This window comes from Chelonia mydas, chromosome 3, assembly GCF_015237465.2.
Source record: "Chelonia mydas isolate rCheMyd1 chromosome 3, rCheMyd1.pri.v2, whole genome shotgun sequence".
In the NCBI taxonomy this organism is placed as follows: Eukaryota; Metazoa; Chordata; order Testudines; family Cheloniidae; genus Chelonia; species Chelonia mydas.
Genome location: NC_057851.1, coordinates 2,079,704 through 2,102,102, shown reverse-complemented (window position 1 = coordinate 2,102,102; position 22,399 = coordinate 2,079,704). Strand labels below are relative to the sequence as shown.

The following is a 22,399-nucleotide window of genomic DNA, read 5'->3' as shown; positions in this document are numbered from 1 at the left end:
GGACAGGGTCATCCTTAGGCCTTATCCCATGTTCCTGCCTGCGGTAGTTTGGAGTTCCACAGGAACCAATTTATTCATATCCCATTTTTATTCCCTAACACCCACTCAATTCCAGGGGAAGCTAAACATCATGAAATAGTAGTAAGGGCATTATTGTACTAATCATACTGCCCTAACAAGATGAAGTCATGTAGGAGCATACCTAGACTTCGACACCTTGTGGCCTTTGCAGATAGGATATAAGGCAGTATCCTCTCAGAAATTCTCTAAATGGGTCTCCACATGTATAAGAACATGTTACGAGTTTTCCAAATTAGAGCAACCTCCTCATGTTGGAACTCATTCCTCTAGAGCTCAGGCAGCCTCTGTTTCCTGTTTGAAGAATGTCCCTATTTCTGAAATCTATAGAGCAGCTACATGTATATCAGTTCTACATTCACAAGATGCTGTTCTTTGGTAGAGACTTCCAAATTGGATGTCCGCTTTAGTAGCGCTGTCCTGAAGCCACTGGTTAAGTAGGACTCCTATTACCCACCTCTAAGCAAACAGTACACAAGAACATAAAAACGGCCACACTGGGTCAGTCCAAAGGTCCATCTAGCCCAGTATCCTGTCTTCTGACAGTGGCCAAGGCCAGGTGCCCCAGGTGGAATGAACAGAACAGGGAATCATCAAGTGATCCATACCCTGTTGCTCATTCCCAGCTTCTGGCAAACAGAGGCTAGGGACACCATCCCTGCCCAGCCTGGCTGATAGCCATTGATGGACCTCTCCTCCATGAACTTATCTAGTTCTTTTTTGAACCCTGTTATAGTCTTGGCCTTCACAACGTCCTCTGGCAAGGAGTTCAACAGGTTGACTGTGCAGTGTGTGGGGGAAAAAACACTTCATTTTGTTTGTTTTAAATCTGCTGCCTATTAATTTCATTTGGTGACCCCTAGTTCTTGTGGTATGAGAAGGAGTAAATAACACTTCTTCCTTATTCACTTTCTCCACACCAGTCATGATTTTATAGACCTCTATCGAATCCACCCTTAGTCATCTCTTTCCAAGCTGAAAAGTCCCAGTCTTATTAATCGCTCCTCACATGGCAGCTGTTCCATACCCCTAATCATTTTGTTGCCCTTTTCTGAACCTTTTCCAATTCCAATATATCTTTTTTAAAAGGGGCGACCACATCTGCACGCAGTATTCAAGATGGGGAGTACCATGAATTTATAACTGTTTGTTAGTCACCAAGAGTAGAATCCATGTGGACAATCACGCAAAGAAGAAAGAATGGTTACTTACCTTTGATAACTGGTTCTCCAAGATATGTTGTCCACAAAGATTCCACAACCCACCCTCCTTCTCTGCTACTATGGAGTCCTACTCCTCTGGGATTCTGTATTGGTGAGGTAACTGAGGGGCTGTTGGGACTGTTCTTCCCTTTATGCTCTCGGGTGGGGGTGTTGAGGACATCTAGGGTGCAGGTCTGGCCCCAATGGACACTGCCAGCCAAAATAATGTGATCTCTTGTGCATGGGGTGCACGTAGAGTGGAATCCATGTAGACAACGCATCTTGAAGAAAGACAGTTACTATAAGGTAAGTAACTGTTCTTTACCTTCCATACCCCAAAGGAGTTTGAGAGACTTAATTCATTGTCTGTAAAGTTGTTTGCATTCCTGGGATGAGAGGTGCCCTATAAGTGCAACATTGGTTGGGTTTTTTTTTTTTTCATTTTGTTGCAGTCAGTTACCTGCCTTATAAATTTCCCCCTCCTCCTCCTCTCCCCATGTGTTGCAGGTTAGATGGAAGAACCCAGACTGTACAGTAATTCAAGTAAGTATGGGGATCTCTCTTCTTCCCAAAGACCCTGCTCCATTCATGCTGCTGTAATGGATATGACTGACTCACTCATAACCTGACATTGTCCTTTTCCTTATTTATATTCATGTACAAGATGGAGAATATTCCCCATTGGTCTGTTACTGCACATCCTCTTTAGAGTGTCAGGTTTTCACTCTAAAACCCAATCATGATTCCATTTCAATTAGTGGGAAAACTTCTATTAACTTCAGTGAGAGCAGGTTGAGGATCATTATTCTCTTATTGTTTGTGCTGCGGGAGCACTTTGAGGCTTAGGTCAGGCAACAGGACCCATTGCTCTAGTTAGCTGTACAAACGTGCAGTAAAATACAGTTCCTAACCCAGAGAGCTCACAATCTAGCTTATAAAAGGACATCACAGGTGGTGGGGAAGGATGCGATAACCATAACAGTAAAAGACTGGATCCTGTGTTGATGATGCCCCTGAAAAACATGAATAAGATCTTTATCTTCCCCCATGTGAAAAGCCTGTAGGAGGCCGTCACATGATATTTGGCATACCCACAAAAGGTGATCTTTCACCATGTTCAGTGAGGAGAGGGGAGAACTCCTGTAGCAGAGAAACATCACCTGGGGCACACACATCATAATCCAGAAGTGGTTAGTTCAGGGGACTGGGAATGGGCTATGCAGTCTTTCATTTCCAGGTTTCTGTTTCCAGGCCACACCAGGTCAGAGGACTAGAGCTATGAGAAGTGGGCAGGAGAAAAACAGACTTTATCTTCTAAGTTAGCAGTTCAAACTCAGCCCATGTACATAGTGGGCCCAAGTCCTTAACATCTGTTCAGTGGGCTGTGTGAAAAAAGTTTCTCAATCCACACAGCAAAACCAAAATTGTCATCTAAGGTGACTTGCAACGGGAGAAAAATGGGGCCTGTGCATTTTTGGGGGGTTGGGGTTTTTATATGGATCAAGGCAGCCTGAGAGCAGCGAAGGATTCTGGGGAGGGGGAGGGTTGTTTTTACATTAGAAATTCAGCTCCTGTTTAGCCTGGGAACGTGTCTGGTAACGGGAGAGTTATCACGAGGTTGAAAGTCGAGCAGTGGTGAGGGGAGGGGATTGTTAACCAGACTGCTTAAAAACACTTTTTGTTTGTTTTTGTTAATGCCTAATTACTTACCATGATTAGCTACCATTTTGGAGAGAAGAACATCTCTGTTAAAGATTCAGCACCTTCAACCATCCGTGTAAAGTTGAACACTAACAATCCTCTGCAGCCCCCAACAGGTCCTCCAGCAAACCTGGGAAGGACCAGAGCTGACATTCCTGGAATTGCTAAATTAAAAAACAAATAGAAACATACCAACCAGCCCCCTTCCAGGCTTTCTGTGTCCTTCATGGTGACTCAAAAAAGGACCCAAGCCCTTTTTAAAGAAGAATAACTTACAAGTCACCTTTAAAATTTAGTTGTTCTCCTTCAAGTGGCCTCTGCACATTCCCACGTGTGTGATCAAGGTACCTGTGCCATGAGCTTCTGGAATCTTCTGGTGAGCGGTGTTGTTGCTGTTCCCTGCCCCTCATGAAGGCTCCTGAGGGTGTAAATCCAGTTCCATTCTGTCTGGCCACGCAAAGTTCAGTGGGCTCCGATCCCACCCAGTGTCCTTGACGATTCCCTTGTTGTTTTTTCTTCTTTCTGCCCCTTGGAAGCTGTTTATGTTTGCAGTTAGATTGGCAGTTAGTCAGGCTTTGCGTAAAAGAGAGGAGGAAAGTCCATGCAACAGGGGCAACGTCAGGACCTTCAAAGGCTGGAGAGCTGCCTCGCCCCTTTGCTGACAGGGACTTCTCTTCGGACTGTTGTCTAAGGCTGGTTTCTGTAAGTCCAGCAGCGACTTTGGAGAGATGCTCTCCACACAGGCTGTCTGACTGGCATAGATGGCAGGTCTCTGGATCTATCCTGGTCAGCTAAGTCCGGTGCCAAGGATCCAGCACACTTCGACTCTGACCTAGTGTAGTACTGAGGACCTGGCACTGCTGACTGGAGAATTCACACTCCCCATCCCAGTTTCCCCAGTTCATCAGAGTCCTAGAGTAGGAATTCTGGTACTAGGAGGGAACTGAAGAGTGGTTGGACCCACTTCCAGGGGTGGGGGTGAGTGGCCCCAACAGACACTGCTTGCCAGAAGATTCTGGAAGCTCACAGTATAGAAACCCTGATCCCATGAATGTGAATGTGCAGAACTCCAGTTACTGGTAAGTAACTGTCATTTCCTTACAACATATGCACAAGTTTGAATTATGCTGTCCATATGGAAAGTGTTTCTCACTAACTGTTGTGTGTATTTCCAATGGCACAGGCACAGAGAGTTATGAAGCGAGCTCATGTTCTAACGAAGTCTCCACATCCTTTGGAAGAGGCATGTTTCAACTGATACTTACACCATTGTGCAACTGTGAAAGATCACAACCAACCACCTGCTGTAAGGGAAGGGAAAGCAGCTTTCTTTTAACTGACTGAAGGGCTTTCCCTCTGGGCATTTTCCTCTTAGATTATTGCATGTACTATTTTCATAGGTGTTTGCCAATGCTAATCGGACAATGCCCCATCAAAAATTCAACAAAGCGTTTTTATGGGAGGTTTCAAAAGAAAACTGTTCTCTTGTAAAGTGCACTGATCTCTTCTGATTTCCTACCCGAGCAGTGTCATCTCATCATGCGCTGGTGGTTTCACTCATGACCTTTGATCTTGGATGTGCATGTAAAATGGATTTTAAACCGTTTGAGTTTTCCTGTGTGTAATACAAAGGGAACTCTGAGTACAAATCCTTTAAAAACACACACTTTCTAAAAATACCACTCTGTCTATTAATGTTTGGTTGCCATAGTGTTTGATACTGCATGTCATTCTGAGAGTAAATGACAGGGCATGCCAAGAGTAGAGGAATGCAGAGCAAGGAGAGGGGAATGGCTGTAATTAGGACCATAAAACTTGGATGAGATGCCTCCTGGGGATTCCCAACTCTGTGTATTTTTCTTTTAGACTCTGTTAAAAATTACTTGAATGGTTCTTGGCAAGCAAGGGAATTCAGGGATGACCACTGCTAGGTTCCGATTAGTGCCTGCACATTCATTTGCAAGAAGCAATTATATTTTTATTTAAATTTAAGGAGAAATAACGATGTTGTGTACTCGGAGGTTTGAAACTCACCACTACCTGGATCCTTGCTAGACTCTAGTTTTGTAGCTACTTAGAAAACATTGTAATCAGTTCCAATCACTAGTGATTTTATTTTATTTTACTTTTTTCTTGGTGCTTAGGAATGTTATTTTTAGCAGAAGAGCTGAGTGCCCTAATGCATCTATAAATATTTATCAAGGGCGATGAATGGAATGGAGTGATAAACCCTGAAACCAACTCCCAGCTTTTCTCCCTGTCTCATCTGAGATGCAACGCTGGTTCTGGGAGGAAAGTGCTCGTTAGGTACCTATAACTCTTTGGGGGAGAGAAAATAAACATACATGGTGGCCACAGGTTTAGTCAAATATAAATATTGTGAATGAGCTGTCAAGAAGGAAAGAAAAGTGAGGATAACCTGGTTCAGTGTGTTAGCTTTAGCCTGCCAAACACCACACACTTGGAAGGGTTCGTGGCTGTCTTTGTGCACTTTCAGTATGATTAGCTGAATCGTTACCCAGACATTACTTTGGTTGCAGCTATACAGATTCAAGAAAGGGATGTGTGTGCTGGAATTTTAAAGGATGAAAGTTTTGCTAGTGGCCTGCTCAAGGACCTGCCGGTATAGACAGGAGGCCATCAGGGCTTAGAGACATTCTGACTGTGGCTTCATCATATCTTCACTGTGGACCCTCTTTTTTGTCCTTGATTTTCATGCACTTTTTCCCCCACTTACCACCTTGATGCCAAAGGTCAGAGTAGTAAAATGCTGGCATCTGATAAGGGGGGAAGGGATAGCTCAGTGGTTTGAGCATTGGTCTGCTAAACTCAGGGTTGTGAGCTCAATCCTTGAGGGGGCCATTTAGGGATCTGGGGCAAAAATTGGGGATTGGTCCTGCTTTGAGCAGGGGGTTGGACTAGATGACCTCCTGAGGTCCCTTCCAACCCTGATATTCTATGATTCTAAGTTTCCATTGCTCCAATTGTGAATGGACCAGCAACAGCATCAAGTACCTGGGATCACTCTGTCACACCCACCAAGCCTGCTTTCAGACAGGCAAAGGTCCTCTTGACATTTAACTTCAATAACCACTGCCAAAGCTGTGTGCGGAAATCTTTGTGGAAGGAAATATGAATTGTGAACTAGAATAGGCCTTGGTGGATGCTGAAGATAAGCTGGAAATAGGCAGTATGTGGTACAGTAAGTCTGGGAGAGGAGTAGGTGAAAGTTTTTGCCTTTAGGATGTTCCAAATGAAAACATATGTTTTTCTCCCCCAAATGAGAAATCTGGGTCAGAGTTACAGTGGAAGGGGAGACGCTGTACATCAGCCAGTGACTATGATTTACAGCTTTTCTAGACAGACAAGGTGGGTGAGGGGATATCTTTTATTGGACCGAGTTCTGTTGGTGAGAGAGACAAGCTTTCAAGCTAGTACCACACCCACCATATCTAATATCCTGGGACCGACATGGCTACAACAACAGTGCATACTGCAGCTCTTCTGTCACATGATTACAGCGTGAAAGCAAGGTACATGGACAAACCAAATACCGCTCGTTCTTTTTTTAAGTTTTTCCTTTTTATTCATTTTCCACCGCCTCACTTTTTTTGCCACCATTAGTCTAATATTTAGAGGCTAAAACTTCCACTCTAGCTGGTAGTTTTTGCAGCTCTTGGAGGTGAATACACTTCTCCCTACAAGAAAGGGACTATCTGTCCCTATAGGCTGTCTACACTGTAACAGATCTACACGACAGTGGTTAAAACAGCAGTGGTTGCCACCACCTTATCTACACTGGGGCTCTCACCAGTAGAGTTGAACTAGTGATAACTGTGGTGGGAAATATCCTAGTACAGATAAGGCCCTAGTGTGTGCAAGCTGGGAGATGAGGTAACTATAGTATGATGATGGTGATGCTACATATCTATAGCACCCTCCATCCCGAAGGACAGGCAGGGTGCTTTGATCACAGGTTACAGACAGCGAGAGGTTGTGATAACCCCCCTTCAGTGGAATAGCGATTGAACAGCACAGAGCAGCACCACCAGGACCAAAGGCACTTCCTTAGTTTTGTTGTTTGCTGCCTACTATAAAAGGAGGAGCATTTCCTCTATCAAAGTTCCAGGAAGCTAATTTCACTTGCCCACAGGCATTACAATACAATGATCACGTCTTAGCCTGTTGTAAGCTCAGCTAAGGAACCTGTGACAGCATTTTCTGTATCAGACGATTAGAGAGTTGGCTTACTCTTCTCTTTACGCTGAACTCTGTGATTGAATAGGCAAGCTCCACTGTGCAGTGAAACACGTCATTTCTGCAGAAAGCTGTGGCATCTGCTTTTTGTTCGTATAACTCTTGACAGGATCAATGGGCTTTTACAGCCAGAGACAGTGCATAGTGTGTGTATATTAATTGTGACCCTGTGTGCCATGCTTCTGGATTACCTCACCCACAGTGCCGTATATTTTAGTCTACAAAGCATTCAGCAAATGCTTCACATTATTGTAATGAGGGGGTCTGCAGGTTGATTTTCAGTTATACTGTAAGCCTGTCTTACATGATGTGATACCGAGAGGAGGTCATTGGTTTACCTGACCACCTCTTGCACAGAAGCCATTTGTATGTCACTCTCATGCTAGAGTAGCTGGGAAAACGTGGCTTTTTTCCCCAAGCACCTTACAATTTTAATTCTCCCTCAAGTAGGAATGGTGAACTGGGGAATTAAGTGTCAGGAAGCAGAGCGCCAATGGGTCATTTACAAACTCCAAGGCCATTTCCCCATGTGTGATCATTAAGGCCTAAACTTCAGTTACATTTGTCCTCATTAACCTGGTACGCTCCCAGGAGCTACACTGCCATTTGTGCTGAGTCCGGAACAAGGTTTGCATCCAGCCTTATCCTGTTGCCGTAGTGCTGCTAGGGAGCACTAGCCAGCAATTGCTAAAGAGAACCTGGCGAGGAGGCTGCAGAGCGACCTTGTGATGTTGCCGGTTGTCATGACCTGTCACACAGGAATGTCTCTGAGGGGACCTGGAGCTCTGCGTCCTGCTCATTGGTACTCAGTACTCAGACCTTTGGTGAGCCCCCTCCTAGCCACCTTCCAGCCACTTTGCTCTCCCTTCACTCTGCCGTGGAGATGAGACTGCTCCAAATGCCCGTCTCCTGATGGCAAGAGCAGCTCAGTGGAAGGAGGAAGCTTTGAATGTGACTAAATGGGTACCGTTGACAGAGCTTTTGGGAACCCGTGCAGCATGTCATCATGAGAGAACTTATGTCAGGACTTGTGTGCACGGCAAGTTACTAGGCGGCAAGCCAGGGTGTGAATCTTCAGCACACCAGCTTGCCACACTCAGGGACATGGCTTCAGTACAGTGAAAGTCCCTGTGCTGGAGTAGTGCCCACACTGGACGTTGCTGGCGGGCAAGCTGGAGTGCGGTAGATTCACCCGCTGGCTTGCCGTGCAGTAACTCGCTGGGTAGACGAGCCCTTGGTGAGCACAGCGTAATTCCTGTGTGATGTGCCATGACACCTGGGATAGCTCTGCACTCCCCAATGCTGCTGTGGTGACATGACATGCCATTATGTGGAAGAAAATAACTCACACATGCTAACGTTGGAAACTCTGCTTATAAACTATTGTTTGCCTTGCAGTAACTGCCTTAACGCCCCTGGGATCAATCTTCCAGGCCAGGCTTTAATATATTTTACAGGGCTGTCTTCTCTGGCATTGCTTTACCCCACGCTAGTCACACATGCCCACACGCTTTACTAAGTCTGTTTCTAACATGTCAGCGAAAACAGCACTGTCCTACCCATCTGTGCTAGTCTTCACTGGACGCAAAATTTAACCTTTGGAGACTGGGTGACATTCTTCTCTGCTACACCAGAACGACTCCATCCAGGTCAGTGGAGTAGTAGCCATGTAACAGAGGTAATTCTGATCCTGTGTGTAATATAGAGACCCTATAGAACTCTAGCAGGCCACACAGATGTGGTATTGATATTGATGTAATGAACTGCAGTCAAGCAGGTATCGCCCGCACTCTGCCCTCTGGCCCATCTCTGCTGGGACACCTTCAGACATTCCACACCCCTGAGCGGCTTCAGAAGGCTGCCATTGGGAAAAAATGCACCAAAGAGATGTTTCCTTTTTTCCTTCAGGTGTGGAGCTTTTTCTGCACATGTTCCTGTACACTTTTTCCTGGATGTGTAATAACATCAGAGTCATGAGCAAAAGATACAGGGCCTGATACAAAGCCCATTGAAGTCAACGGGAGGCTTTGCATTACCTTCAGTAGGCTTTGATCAGGCCCATTGTGCAAAGCCACATTGCTCACTAACGTGCAGTATCGCCATGGCTCTGGCTAGGTACTCAGGAGAAGAGAGACGTTTTACAGAAATCATTGTCCGTCTCCAGTGAAGCTCAACAACTGGTGACTTTGTCTCTGTGATGTTTGGTGTGGAAATGTTGGCTGTTTGTTTTGCACCCTCCTCCTGTTTCACGTCTTGGTGAGCTTTGACCAAAATGCCTGTTTTCACGCTGGAAACAGGCAAAAATTCGTATTTTGCAGCCATCTCTGCTCAATCCATCCTATTTTTTAATTGAAAGTAGCCTTGTTTTCACTGGGAAAAGGGCCCATTTTTTGAGCAAATACTGTACAAAACAGTGAAGGGTTTGGTTTTTTTTTGTGGAAGGGGGCCAAAAGGACCCATTCTTGTCTTCACAATGCAATGCCATAGGGTGGCCACAGCAGCACTATGCCAACCTCTGCGTATGGTGGGGCCTGGGGCTCCCTGTCTGCACCCAAGTCTGGTCTACTTCTGTTCTCTAAGAAATGACCCCTCCGAAGTGCCACACATACAAAGTACAGTTTATCCCGGCTCTGCTCTGTTTGTAAGGGACGCTTGAACATGCTCTGGGGCTGAAACTTCGTTGCTGGGTGGGGGGCTATGTCCCCAATTCTTGTTTGACATGGATACTCGTTAAAGAAGAGGCTGTCTCCAGTGAAGACACAGCCACTGTATGGAGTAGTGCAGACCAAGGACTATGCTATGTGTAAACAGGTGCAGTGAAGGTGACCGGAAGGTATGTCCACAATGCAGAACTGCAGCATAAAGACAAGAGCGGTGACTAAGCCTCCCAATTAATTGTCGCTTGGTCTGAGGATTGTAACTGGCTGAGATGTGGCGGGGAGATTATGCCTCCCACAGGCGGCGGAAGCTCACTTTGAATGGGGGGTGGAGGGATTGCAGGGGGAGCAGGATGGGCGCTCTGCATGGGGAGTAAGACTCAGTGCAGGGGGGCAGAGGAGGGTGGCCAGCTACAGGCTGGGAAGGGAGGTCCCAGAGGTTCGTGTCTCTTGCCGGCCACCAGGGATAGCTGCTCCTGGCCCTGGCCCTATCACTACAGTTCCTGTTTACTGTCCAGCCTGATCCCGGGGGTGCGGCAGACACTCCAGGTCCCGCTCTTGCCTTCATCTCCCCCCAGCCCCCACCACGTGCGTGCAGTTTACAGAGAAGATTGGTTCCCAGAATGTGTAGCAGAATGATGTGTGTGGGCAGAAATATAGATCAGCCCCCCTCCCGCCCCCCCACGTTTCCATTGCTAGCCCCCACCGTCCCCTGATTCTGCTGTCCCAGATGCCTCGTCCTTCCTGGCGATGGGCGCGAACACCCAGACACACAGGTTGGTGTGCACTCTCTGCACCGCCTTGTCCGCTCAGCTCAGCCCAGCCAACCGGCCTGTCAGAGGAAATGATAAAATGTTCCAAGTAAACTGCGAAGGCTCGTGCGCTGTGCTGTTAACCAGGGGAAGGAAAATTCCTTTGGTTTTATGAAGTGCATCTTCCTGCCGGTTTAAAAGAAGAACCGTTCGCTAGCTGGGCAAAGCGTAGCCATTCCCAGGGAAGGAATTAGCGCTTCCCCCTGCCTGGCCTGCTGGCGAGGGAGCCCGGGTGGGGTGTGGAAGCAGGACGGCAACATGCGAGGTTAGTTGCCATGGCAATGTCTCTGGAGCTGCTGTCTGGGCGGGGCCAACCAAAGCAACAGATTCCATGAGGAAAGCCAGAGCTGACCCGGCTCCCTGCCCAGCATTGCACAAGGGAAGGGAACTGCTGTCGAAAACGAACCCTTCTCTTGGTCCTAGCTAAACTTTCCAGCTCTGTGATGGAATCGTGGGTTCGTCAGCCAGTGTCACCTCGTGTTTGTTGGGGAGGTGAACGTCTGAGGTGGGAGCAGAGTTCCCCTTTAGTCCTGGGTGCCTGGAGCTGGAGTTGCATGACCCAGCCAGCGCAGTCTGCACTGGGAGCAGCGTACCCTCAGACGGGGGTCTCCCTCGTGCTATTTTCCACACAAAATGTCTCTGCCAGTGATGTATAAAAGGAAGAAGATTGGCTTCAGCAACTCGTACAGTACTTCAGCGTGCGTGTGCTCAGTGGATGTCCAGTTCCTTCAGAGAGCCGGCTAACTTGTAGCACCTAGATGTAGACAAAGCCAGGCTCATTCACATCCGGTCTGGTGGCCACGAGTCGAGCTGGCAGGGACCAAACCCTTTTCTTCCATGTACTGCATAGAAATCTGCCTTGGGATTCGAGACCACTGTGGAATGGCTGTACTATTTCCAATTTACAACTGTGTCTGTGTGCGTGTGTGTGTAATAAGTCCATGCAAGTGTGGGTGGGGGGGTTGAGTGTGTGTCTGTGTGGGTGTTCCATACATAAATGTTAAAAACGAGATTCTGTACATGTTGGGAATGTGTCTAATACAAATCTGTAAACTGGAAGCCATGTTCTGTCATCTGCCAAATATTTAATAAATTAGTCCCATCCTTGTGGGGTCTCTTGTCTGTGTGGTGAGCATAGAAAAATTGATTTGAGATGTACATGAAACAGCAAAGATGTTTTAACATGAATTTACTGCTCCACAATAACATGCAGAATGAAAGCATCTGCCTGCAGTTCATTGTGTGTTTATATTAAATACCAGAGCCAGGAGAGCGTGCACATCTGTCATGAATACAGGTCACATGGAACAAACCAAAGCTGCTCGGGACAGGGAAGCCTGCAACTCCATACTAATCTGTGTGCTCAGTAAGGATCATTAGACAGGGTCAGTGCCTAAAACCCCAGCCTTTCAAGATACTTCCTTTCCTGGATGATCTCAGAGCTCAGTGTTATTCAATAGTTAGGACCCTACCAAATTCATGGCCATGAAAAACGTGTCATGGACCGTGAAATCGGCTCTCCTCCCATGAAATCTGGTCTTTTGTGTGCTTTCACGCTATTCTATCCAGATTTCACAGGGGAGACCAGTTTTCTCAAACTGGGAGTCCTGACCCAAAAGGGGGTTGCAAGGTTATTTTAGGGGGGTCACGGAATTGCCACCCTTCTGTGCTGCCTTCAGAGCTCAGCGGCCAGAGAGCAGCGGCTGTTGGCCGGGTGCCCCGCTTTGAGGGCAGCGCCCTGTCAGCAGCAGGGCAGAAGTAAGGGTGGCAATACCATACCATGCCACCCTTACTTCTGCGCTGCGGCCTTCAGAGGTGGGTGGCCAGAGAGTGGCAGCTGCTGATCAAGGGTCCAGCTCTGATGGCAGCAGTGCAGAAGTAAGGGTGGGAACACCACACCAGGCCATCCTGACTTCTGTGCTGTTGCTGGCGGCGACTCTGCCTTCAGACCTGGGCTCCCGGCCAGCAGCCGTCGCTCTCCAGCCGCCCAGCTCGGAAGGCAGGGCCACCGTCAGCAGCAGCGCAGAAGTAAGGGTAGCAGCACCACACCCTCCCCCCCAGCACACAGACACACTCCTTTTTGGGTCAGGACACCTACAGTTACATCACTGTGACATTTCATATTTAAATATCTGAAATCATGACATTTATGATTTTTTAAATCTTATGACCGTGCAATTGACCAGAATGAACTGTGAATTTGGTAGGACCCTATCAATAGTATTTACCCTACCAGAGAGGATGGATTTTAAAGGGCAGCAAATGTACTATAGCGTGTCTAGATTTAGGTACATGTAGCCTGACCTCAGATGGGATCCATCACTCCTACTGAAGCCCTTTAAAAACTTTGTACAAGATCTTGGAAAAAGGGTAGGATTGCCACCCTTACCAGTAGGCCAGTGAGCGGAGTTAAACTGATCCTGCTATAATTTAATTACAGATTCCATAGAGTACCCATCTGAAATCTGCTCAACTCCATATCAGCTAGACATACCCAAATTAAACTACAAAGCACACAATTATCTGTAAAGAAGGTGACCAATTTTACTAAACCTTAACAGAGAGTAGTAAGCAGCTCTGCTGCAGTTGTTTAGCGTCCTATCTATCCAGGCATTTCTGTCCCTATCCTCATAGTATCTATCTGTATAAACTAGCTATGTTTGCTCCTCACCTGTTGCCCATGCAAAGTAAATGAAGATCAGGAATGCCCTGGAACAATATGTTCTTCAAGTAGTGTCCTGTGGGTCCTCCAGTTCTGGGTGCTCACACCCCTTACGCCTTTGATCAGAGATTTTTGGCAGTACTGCCTGTTTGGCCCACGCATGCTCCCTATGCTTCCTCGTGCCCTGGTCCTAGGCTATGCAAGGTAGCTTGGGTGAACCATTCTCAGGTCTTTCTCAGCTGCCTCAGCCTGAGATGGAGCATTCGTGTGCCTTACTATTTGAAGGCTACAATGTAGTCTAGTTACCCTTCTTTATTATATTATTTTATTTCTTTATTGTATTAAGTGGTTTAGGGGGAATTTCTCTTGATCCCTTTTCCCGTTAAGGAGGGTGGAACCTTCCCCCTTCACAATAACCATTGCCCCAGGGTATGCCAGGTTCTCCAGGCTTCAAGAGGTGCATCTCTTGCTGGGAGTCCATCCAGATTCTTGACGGGCATCAATCCTTCTGGTCAAGGGTAGGGGCCCTGACAGAGACAGCTGCATTCTGGAGGTAAATGCCTGGCTGTGAGGATGGTGTTGCCAGGAGGGCTTCAGCTTCCTTGACCACGGATGCTGTTCCAGGAAGAAGGACTGATAAGCAGAGATGGTGCCCACCTATCGAGTAAGGGGAAGAGCATATTTGGATACAGACTGGCTAACCTAGTGAGGAGGGCTTCAAACTATGTTTGCAGGGGGCAGCTGACCAAGCCCACAGGTAAGTCAAGAACATGGAGACCTGGGAGAAGGTTTGGAATTTGGGGAGAGCCTGGGCTGTTATAGCAGAGATAAAGGAGAGACAAGACAGAACTGGGGGCGGGGGGAGGCGGAATCAAATCAGTATGTTAGATGTCTGGATACTAATGCGAGAAGTATGGGGAATAAGCAGGAAGAACTCAAAATGCTAGTAAATAAATACAACTATGACATACCTGGCATCACAGAGACCTGGTGGGATAATACACATGACTGGAATATTGTTATAGAAGGGTGCAGATTGCTCAGGAAGGACAGGCAGGGAAAAAAGGGAGGAGGTGTTGCCTTATATATTAAAAAGGGACACACTAGGACTGAGATTGAGCTATAAATAGGAGACAGGCTTGATGAAAGACTCCGGGTGAGGATAAAAGGGGTAAAAACGAAGGGTGATGTCATGGTCAGGGTCTACTACAGGCCACCTAGCCAGGAAGAAATGGTGGATGAGGCTTTTTTTAAACAGCTAACAAAATCATCCAAAGCCCAGGACTTGGTGGTGATGGGGGACTTCAACTACCCAGACATCTGCTGGGAAAATAACACAGCAGGGCACAGATTATCCAAAAGTTCTTGGAATGTATTGGAGACAATTTTTTTATTTCAGAAGGTGGAGACAGCTACCAGGGGAGAGGCTGTTCTAGATTTGATTTTGACAAATAGGAAAGAACTGGTTGAGAATTTGAAAGTGGAAGGCAGCTTGGGTGAAAGTGATCATGAAATGACAGAGTTCATGATTCTAAGGAATGGTAGGAGGGAGAACAGCACAATAGAGACAATGAATTTCAAGAAGACAGACATTAGCAAACTCAGGGAGTTGGTAGGTAAGATCCCATGGGAAGCAAGTCTAAGAGGAAAAACAATAGAAGACAGTTGGCAGTTTTTCAAAGAGACATTATTAAGGGCACAAGAGGAAACTATCCCACTGCGTAGGAAAGATAGGAAGCCTGGCAAGAGACCACCCTGGCTTAACCAGGAGATCTTCAATGATCTAAAAATCAAGAAAGAGTCCTACAGAAAATGGAAACTAGGTCAGATTACAAAAGATGAATATAAACAAAAAGTACAAGTATGTAGGGACAAAATTAGAAAGGCCAAGGCACAAAACGAGATCAAACTAGCCAGAGACATAAAGGGTAACAAGAAAGCATTCTACAACTACATTAGAAGCAAGAGGAACACCAAGGACAGGGTAGGCCCATTACTCAATGAGAGGGGAAAATAATAACAGAAAATGTGGAAATGGCAGAGGTGCTTAATGACTTCCTTGTTTCGGTTTGCACTAAGAAGGTTGGTGGTGACTGGACATCTAACATAGTGAATGCCAGTGAAAATGAGGTAGGATCGGAAGAGGCTAAAATAGGGAAAGAACATGTTAAAAATTACTTGGACAAATCAGATGTCTTCCAAGCACCAGGGCCTGATGAAATGCATCCTAGAATACTCAAGGAGTTGACTGAGGAGATATCCGAGCCATTAGCAATTATCTTTGAGTAATCATGGAAGGCAGGAGAGGTTCCAGAAGACTGGAAAAGGGCAAATTTAGTTCCCATCTATAAAAAGGGAAATAAGGACAACCCAGGGAATTACAGACCAGTCAGCTTAACTTCTGTACCCGGAAAGATAATGGAGCAAATAATTAAGCAATCAATTTGCAAACATCTACATGATAATAAGGTGATAAGTAACAGTCAGCATGGATTTGTCAAAAACAAAGATAGTATCAAACCAACCTGAGAGCTTTCTTTGACAGGGTAACAAGCCTTGTGGATAGGGGGAAAGCGGAAGATGTGGTATATCTTTAGTAAAGCTTTTGATACTGTCTCACATGACCTCATAAACAAACTAGGAAATGCAACCTAGATGGAGCTACTATAAGGTGGGTCCAAAACTGGTTGGAAAACTGTTCCCAGAGAGTAGTTATCAGTGGTTCACAGTCATGCTGGAAGGGCATAATGAGTGGGGTCCTGCAGGGATCAGTTTTGGATAATGGCATAGAGAGTGCACTTACAAAGTTTGCAGACAGTACCAAGCTGGGAGGAGGTGCAAGTGCTTTGGAGGATAGGATTAAAATTCAAAATGATCTGGACAAACTGGAGAAATGGTCTGAAGTAAATAGGATGAAACTCAATAAGGACAAATGCAAAGTATTCCATTTAGGAAGGAACAATCAGATGCACACATACAAAATGGGAAATGACTGCCTAGGAAGGAGTACTGTGGACCACAAACTAAATATGAGTCAACAGTGTAACACTGTTGCAAAAAAAGCAAACATCATTCTGGGATGTATTTGCAGGAGAATTATAAGTAAGACACGGGTTAGGGTTAGAACTGGGAGATTGGTTTTCAGCCCTTGAACTTCAAGATGACTGTTTTCATATTGCACTTCACCCATCTCACAAATGGTTTCTGCATTTTTTGGTAGGTCAGGATCACTTTCAGTATCAAGTTCTTCCATTAGGCCTTTCATATGCCCCAAGAGTGTTCTCAAAAGTATTGGCAAGTGATTGCTGCTTACCTTCAACATCTAGGGATAATTGTACCTCGATGTCTGGCTATTCAAGGGCTGATCTTAAAGTGAGGTTTTTGCCTTCATAAAGATGACGAGATTCCTGTTCTGTGAGTTAGGTTTGCAGCTCAACATCAAGAAATCCACTTTGAGCCTGGTTCAAAGAACAGAGTTCATAGGAGCCTCCTTAGATGCAAAGCAGTCAGGGCTTATCTTCCCTCCGAAAGGAAAAATTGGAAAGAGTCCAGTGGAGGGCAACAAAAATGATTAGGGGGCTGGAGCACATGACGTATGAGGAGAGGCTGAGGGAAGAGAAGAATGAGGGGGGATTTGATAGCTGTTTTCAACTACCTGAAAAGGGGTTCCAAAGAGGTTCCAAAGAGGGTGGATCTAGACTGTTCTTAGTGGTACCAGATGATAGAACGAGGAGTAATGGTCTCAAGTTGCACTGGGGGAGGTTTAGGTTGGATATTAGGAAAAACTTTTTCACCAGGAGGGTAGTGAAGCACTGGAATGGGTCACCTAGGGAGGTGGTGGAATCTCCTTCCTTTGAGGTTTTTAAGGTCAGGCTTGACAAAGCCCTGGCTGGGATGATTTAGTTGGGGATTAGGTCCTGCTTTGAGGAGGGGGTTGGCCTAGATGACCTCCTGCGATCCCTTCCAACCCTGATATTCTATGGTTCTATGACAGATTATCAACGTTAGCAAATCTCATCTCAAAAATTGAAATCAGCCCACAGATAGCCCACAGGATAGCCAACGACCTCAGCAGGCACTTCTCCAGGATTACGAATGGGAATTGGATTCTCAGTCAAATCTTTCTGGCGTGGGGAGTTCCAAAAATAGACCTCTTTGCTACTGTGACCAACAGGAAATGCAAACACTTTTCCTTGAGCGGGGGATTGGGTCCTCTCTCTTTAGGAGATGACGTCCTCATTCCATGGACCAGAGGCCTTTTATATATGTTTCCTCCAATGCCCCTGATTCTGAAAGTGATAAACAAAGCCTGGATCATATTAACAGTCCCACTGTGGCCCAGACAAATATGGTATACTGACCTGATTCACCTAGCCTATTAGGCAATCAGCCTTCCATCCATTCCTCATCTTCTTTCCCAAGATGCTGGTTGGATTCTTCACCCCAACCTGAAGATTCTTCATCTCAAAGCTTGGCTTCTTGATGGTTCATGGGAATAGAGTCTACTTGTTCTAAGGAGGTACAAAAGGTATTATTAACAGTAGGAACGATTCCAGGAAGATACACTTATCTCCTCAAGTGGGAAAGGTTCAGCCTTTGGTGTGTCCAGAGAAGTGTTCCATCTGCTCACTCTCCCGTCTTTATCATTCTTGAGTACCTCTTAGAGCTAGAAAAGACAGGATTATATATGAGCAGCCTTTCTTTCCCCAGTGGAGGGAGTCTCAGTCTTCGCTTATCCTACAATTGTAAGGGTTTCTTAGAGGATTACAGAACCTGTTCCCCCAATTTAAGGAACCCACTCCTATCTGGGATTTGAATTTAGGATTTAGATGCCTTATGGGCCCTCTGTCTCAGCCAATGGCTACTTCGTCCCTCATTAATTTATCTCTGAAGACAGCCTTTTTGGTGGCTATCACCTTTGCTTAAAGGGTTGGGGAAATAGGGACTCCAATAGACCCTCCATTTACAGTATTTTTCAAGGACAAAGTTTTGTTATGTCCATGCCCTAAACTTTTGCCCAGGGTGTCGTCCAAGTTTCACATCAGCTAGGTTATCCATCTTCCCACATTTTTCCTGAAGCCACATCAGTCCAGAGAGGAGGCTTTGCACACTTGGATATTAGGAGGGTGTTAGCCTTTTATTTCCACAAGACTAAGTCATTTAGAAAATCACCCAGACTGTTTGTGGCTATGTGGCTAGGTCTAAAGGTTCAGCAATTTTCACCCACAGACTCTCCTGGTAGATTTCTGATTGTATGATATTATGCCATGAATCTGCAGAAATACAGCCTCCTTCTAGGGGTTTGGCCCATTCCACAGATGTCTACATCTCTGGTATTACTGAAGAATGTTCATATTCTGAACATTTGTAAGCCTGCCACTGGGACCTCCATCCATACCTTTTCCAAGCATTGTGCAGTGGTCCAGTCTTCTAGTTCGGATGCTGCTGTTGGAAATGCAGTATTGTTTTCAGCCTTGGACGTGGCTCCAAAGCCCCCTGTCCTCCAGCCGGGGGCACTACTCGGTAGCGACCTGAAGTGGAGCACCCATAGGACACCGCTCAAAGAAGGAGAGGCTGCTGACCTGCAGTAACTGGAGTTCTTTGAGCTGAAAGTCCCTGTGGGTGTTCTGCTACCTGCCCTCCTTGCCCTCTGCTTTGCGGTTTCCACGGGGGATTTTGCAGTAGAGAAGGATGGGGTGGTTCACCTGCACTGCTGTATATAGCCTTGGAGCAGAGCATGAGGAAGCATAGTGCCTATCTGGGTCTGAGGACCCCCAAAGTGGAGCACCCATCGGGACACACATCTCGAAGAACTCCAGTTACTGTGAATGGTGAGTGACCTCTCCTTTCCAAAGCCAGCTTGCTGAGCAGACACGGGAGGTCTTGGGCCAGCCCTCTGAGAGGAGCAGAGTTTGGTTTGGGTCTTTTACTCCTTTGGTGCCTAATCCTGTTACACGCTGAGTGCTTCCTGAGAGGTGCTCAGCTCCCACGCGTTTCACAGGGACTGAGGGCACTTTACGCGCTGAGGGATAAAGCCCAATCTGGAAGGTGGACGTAGTGGGGGTGATTATCTCAGTGCGTGGTGGGAGACTGCACTTTCTGCTGCTACCCTAAAAGCCCTTACTAGCCAGTTTGGCTTCTGGACAGAGCTTCCAAACAAGAGGATTTCTGCCGGAGGATGCTGCCATAGGGCAGGAATTTAAGGGACAAACAGCAGTGATCCTAAAGCCATCCACACTGCTGTTCCAGTCATGGGTTTTCTCCCCAGCTCTGCCAGTGCCCCTCAGTCCTGACCCACAGCCCCGCTGCCTGTCCAGCCTTGGGCTCCTCTCACACAGCTTTATTGGTGCTTCTCAGTCCAAGCCACAGCCTCCCTTGCAGTTCCAGCCCCGGGCCCCCCTGCAGCCCTGCCAATGCACTTCAGTCCTAATCTGAACCCCGCTCCCCCATTCTAGTCAGGAGCGTGTTCCTGGCCCTGCAGCTGCACCTCAGTCCTGACCTTCTATTCCAGTGCTGGACCCTTCACTCTTTTCTCTGCGGATGCTTGATCTTGACCCCTTCCCCTGCTGCTGCTGTCCTGGGCCTGCTTGGAACAGCATCAAATACATGTTCTAGTCCACTGGCACTAAGATGTCAACACCCGTTGAGTTTTCAGGTGTAATACAGACCAAGAGTTGATCCCAGGTCTCTAGAGGGGAATACATACGACCTCTGCACCACTGAAATTAGTGATAAAACTGCCATTGACGTCAAACATCCAGGACCGCACTTTTGATTCCGAAACACAATACTGCCTTGAGCGGCTTTGAAATCCTTCCCTTTGGAAGAGATGTCACACGAAAAGGGGAGCTGATGGCAGTTGGAATCCGTTGTTTTATGGGCACCAGATGCTGACCAGATCCCCTGTGCTTCCTGGCCCCAGCTTGGCATTCCACACACTTCTGATTTAGCTCCTTGTGCCCAGCCATTCATTTGTTTTAGGGATTAGGAGAATTAGAGGAAAAGACATGAACCCTTTCTCTAGAATTAGGAGAAGCTAATTCTGCTCACGCTTGCTCACAGCCCCAGGTGGTTCTGGTTTCAAGATGGATGCTTGTTTTTCTCATCATGCCACTTCCAGCCTCAAAATACGTAACGGGAGAGGGGCTGAATTCTTAATGCAGAGCTGCCTTCAGAAACGTTAGAGTCGAGGGTTCTGGGGCTTGTTAAATATGGTGATCTCTGAGCCCTGCTTCCCCTTACATGAGTCCGCCGAAGAGCAGTGCATGCTGAATATGCATTCTTAGCTCCCTCCCAAGTGATGCCGGAGTTCCAGTTTCTCTAATCACATCATGCACACAATGTTTCCCACCACCTAATTGCAACACTGGGGACCCTCTGTTCATAAACTCAGTACAAAAAAAGGGTTTGTAGGAAGAGTGGATGAAGCACTTTTGAATGTTCAGCCACTTCTTGCTTCAGAGACTAAAGTCTCGTGTGGGGATCTGTGGGGAAACATCTGCATTTCTTCACTCTCGCAGTTCTTCCTTGGGTGGCTTGTTACTTGTGGGTCAGAGCCGAGTTCGCTCAGCCCTGGTCATGTGCCCCTGAGATTTATACCAGTGAGGAATGTTGATGTTACTACCCACATGACCAGTGCCCTATGAGTTTGCATGGCCAGGAGAGTGGGTATATGTGGCCGTACGGCTCACTGGTAATTGTTAGTATATATATTGCCATAGCACCTAGGGGCCCAACTCAGAGCCCGAGGCCCCGTTGCGCTCGCTGCTGTACAAACACGTAACAGACAGTACCTGCCCCAAGGAGCCCTTCTCCAGCCAGACTGTTCTCCCCACCTTGTTCTTGCTGTTCCTGCCATACAAGGCAACCATATGCCTCAGGAATGCAAGAAGGAGGCATGAGGCTGAAGGCCAGAGGTTTCCTTCATCACTGACAGTGTGGGAAGCTGTCCCACTTCAACCCGGGGGCCTGGCATGTGTAAATGACCTGGCACCCCGGATTTGGTTATTTTGCTTGCTAATGCCAATTGAAAAGTATTTTAACATTTAAAAAATCTTTTCAACCAGCCCTAATAATTCTACTTAAAAAAGAGGGGATCCGTGCAAATAATCCCCTTATTCTGCTGTGGGGCCTGCTTTTGCTGCATCTGTGGCCTGCCTTTCCTGATTAGACTCATTTGCCTAATTTACTCCATGCAAACTACTTAGAAGGGGCTTGATCCTGAACATGCTGACCACCCTCATCTCCCATTGATTTCAAGGAAGGTGCATCCTTGATGGCCCAGAGCCTGTTACGTGCGGTAGCCCCTCAGACACAAGCCTCCACCACACCTTCGACCTCGTTGGGTGAGCCACAAGCAAGCGGATCCCGGTCGGCTTTTCATGCCGGAAGTGTGAGACTCGTGGCCTTTGTGAAGATCCACATGGTTTATACTCAGTGAAGCTCAGAGGCGATTTTAAACATCACACCACCATGTGCTGCTGCTGAGCAGCGAACCCAGCTCAGATGAAAAGGGGTTGAGATTAAAGGTGTTTCCCAGCACTTCAGTCCCAGCACAGCAGCCCTCAATACAACGGAGGAGCTATTGGAAAGAGGAAAATGCCAACATGGTTCATCCCGGCACAAAGGTCATGGAAAGAGGCAGTGGGCAGCACGGTTCATCTTGGCACTGACATCATGGAAAGAGGCGTGTGTTACCCCTGGCCAAAGGGCTGCCCTGGTGTTTAGATCAGTGTGTTTTGGCGTGTGGGTTGGAATGCGAGATGGGGAGGGGCTGGCTGGCTCAGGGACTAAGAAAGGGAGAATGGAGATGTCCATCTCTTGGCCACCCTTTCCAAAGCCGCCCTAGGCAGTGACCAGATGTCAGCCCCAGCATGATGGCCCATGTGGAATGGGGAGTGGAACAATCCCAGAGTGGAGGAAGTTGCGGAGCTGAGAGAAACGCCAGCCACTGCACTCCCAGGCTGTCTCTTTCACCGCGCCAGAGCCCTGGGAGCGCGAGAACACAGGGAAGGAAAATGTTTCTAGGAG

At 46.9% G+C, this 22,399-nt stretch overlaps 1 protein-coding gene across 17 annotated transcripts in view; it reads left to right on the top strand.

Annotated features, from left to right (window-relative positions):
* The window catches only part of DTNB (dystrobrevin beta), a 361,644-nt gene extending 349,815 nt beyond the window's left edge, over window positions 1-11,829 (top strand). For all 17 annotated transcript variants that reach the window (XR_005224528.2, XR_005224527.2, XR_005224524.2 and 14 more), the window contains 2 exons: window positions 1,788-1,823; window positions 4,165-11,829. Coding sequence is in view for 11 of the 17 variants with exons in the window: in XM_043541997.1 (XP_043397932.1) it covers window positions 1,788-1,792 (5 nt within the window). In the remaining 6 variants the exon portion in view is untranslated. The remainder of the gene's footprint in view (window positions 1-1,787; window positions 1,824-4,164) is intronic.
* The last annotated feature ends 10,570 nt before the right edge of the window (window positions 11,830-22,399 follow it).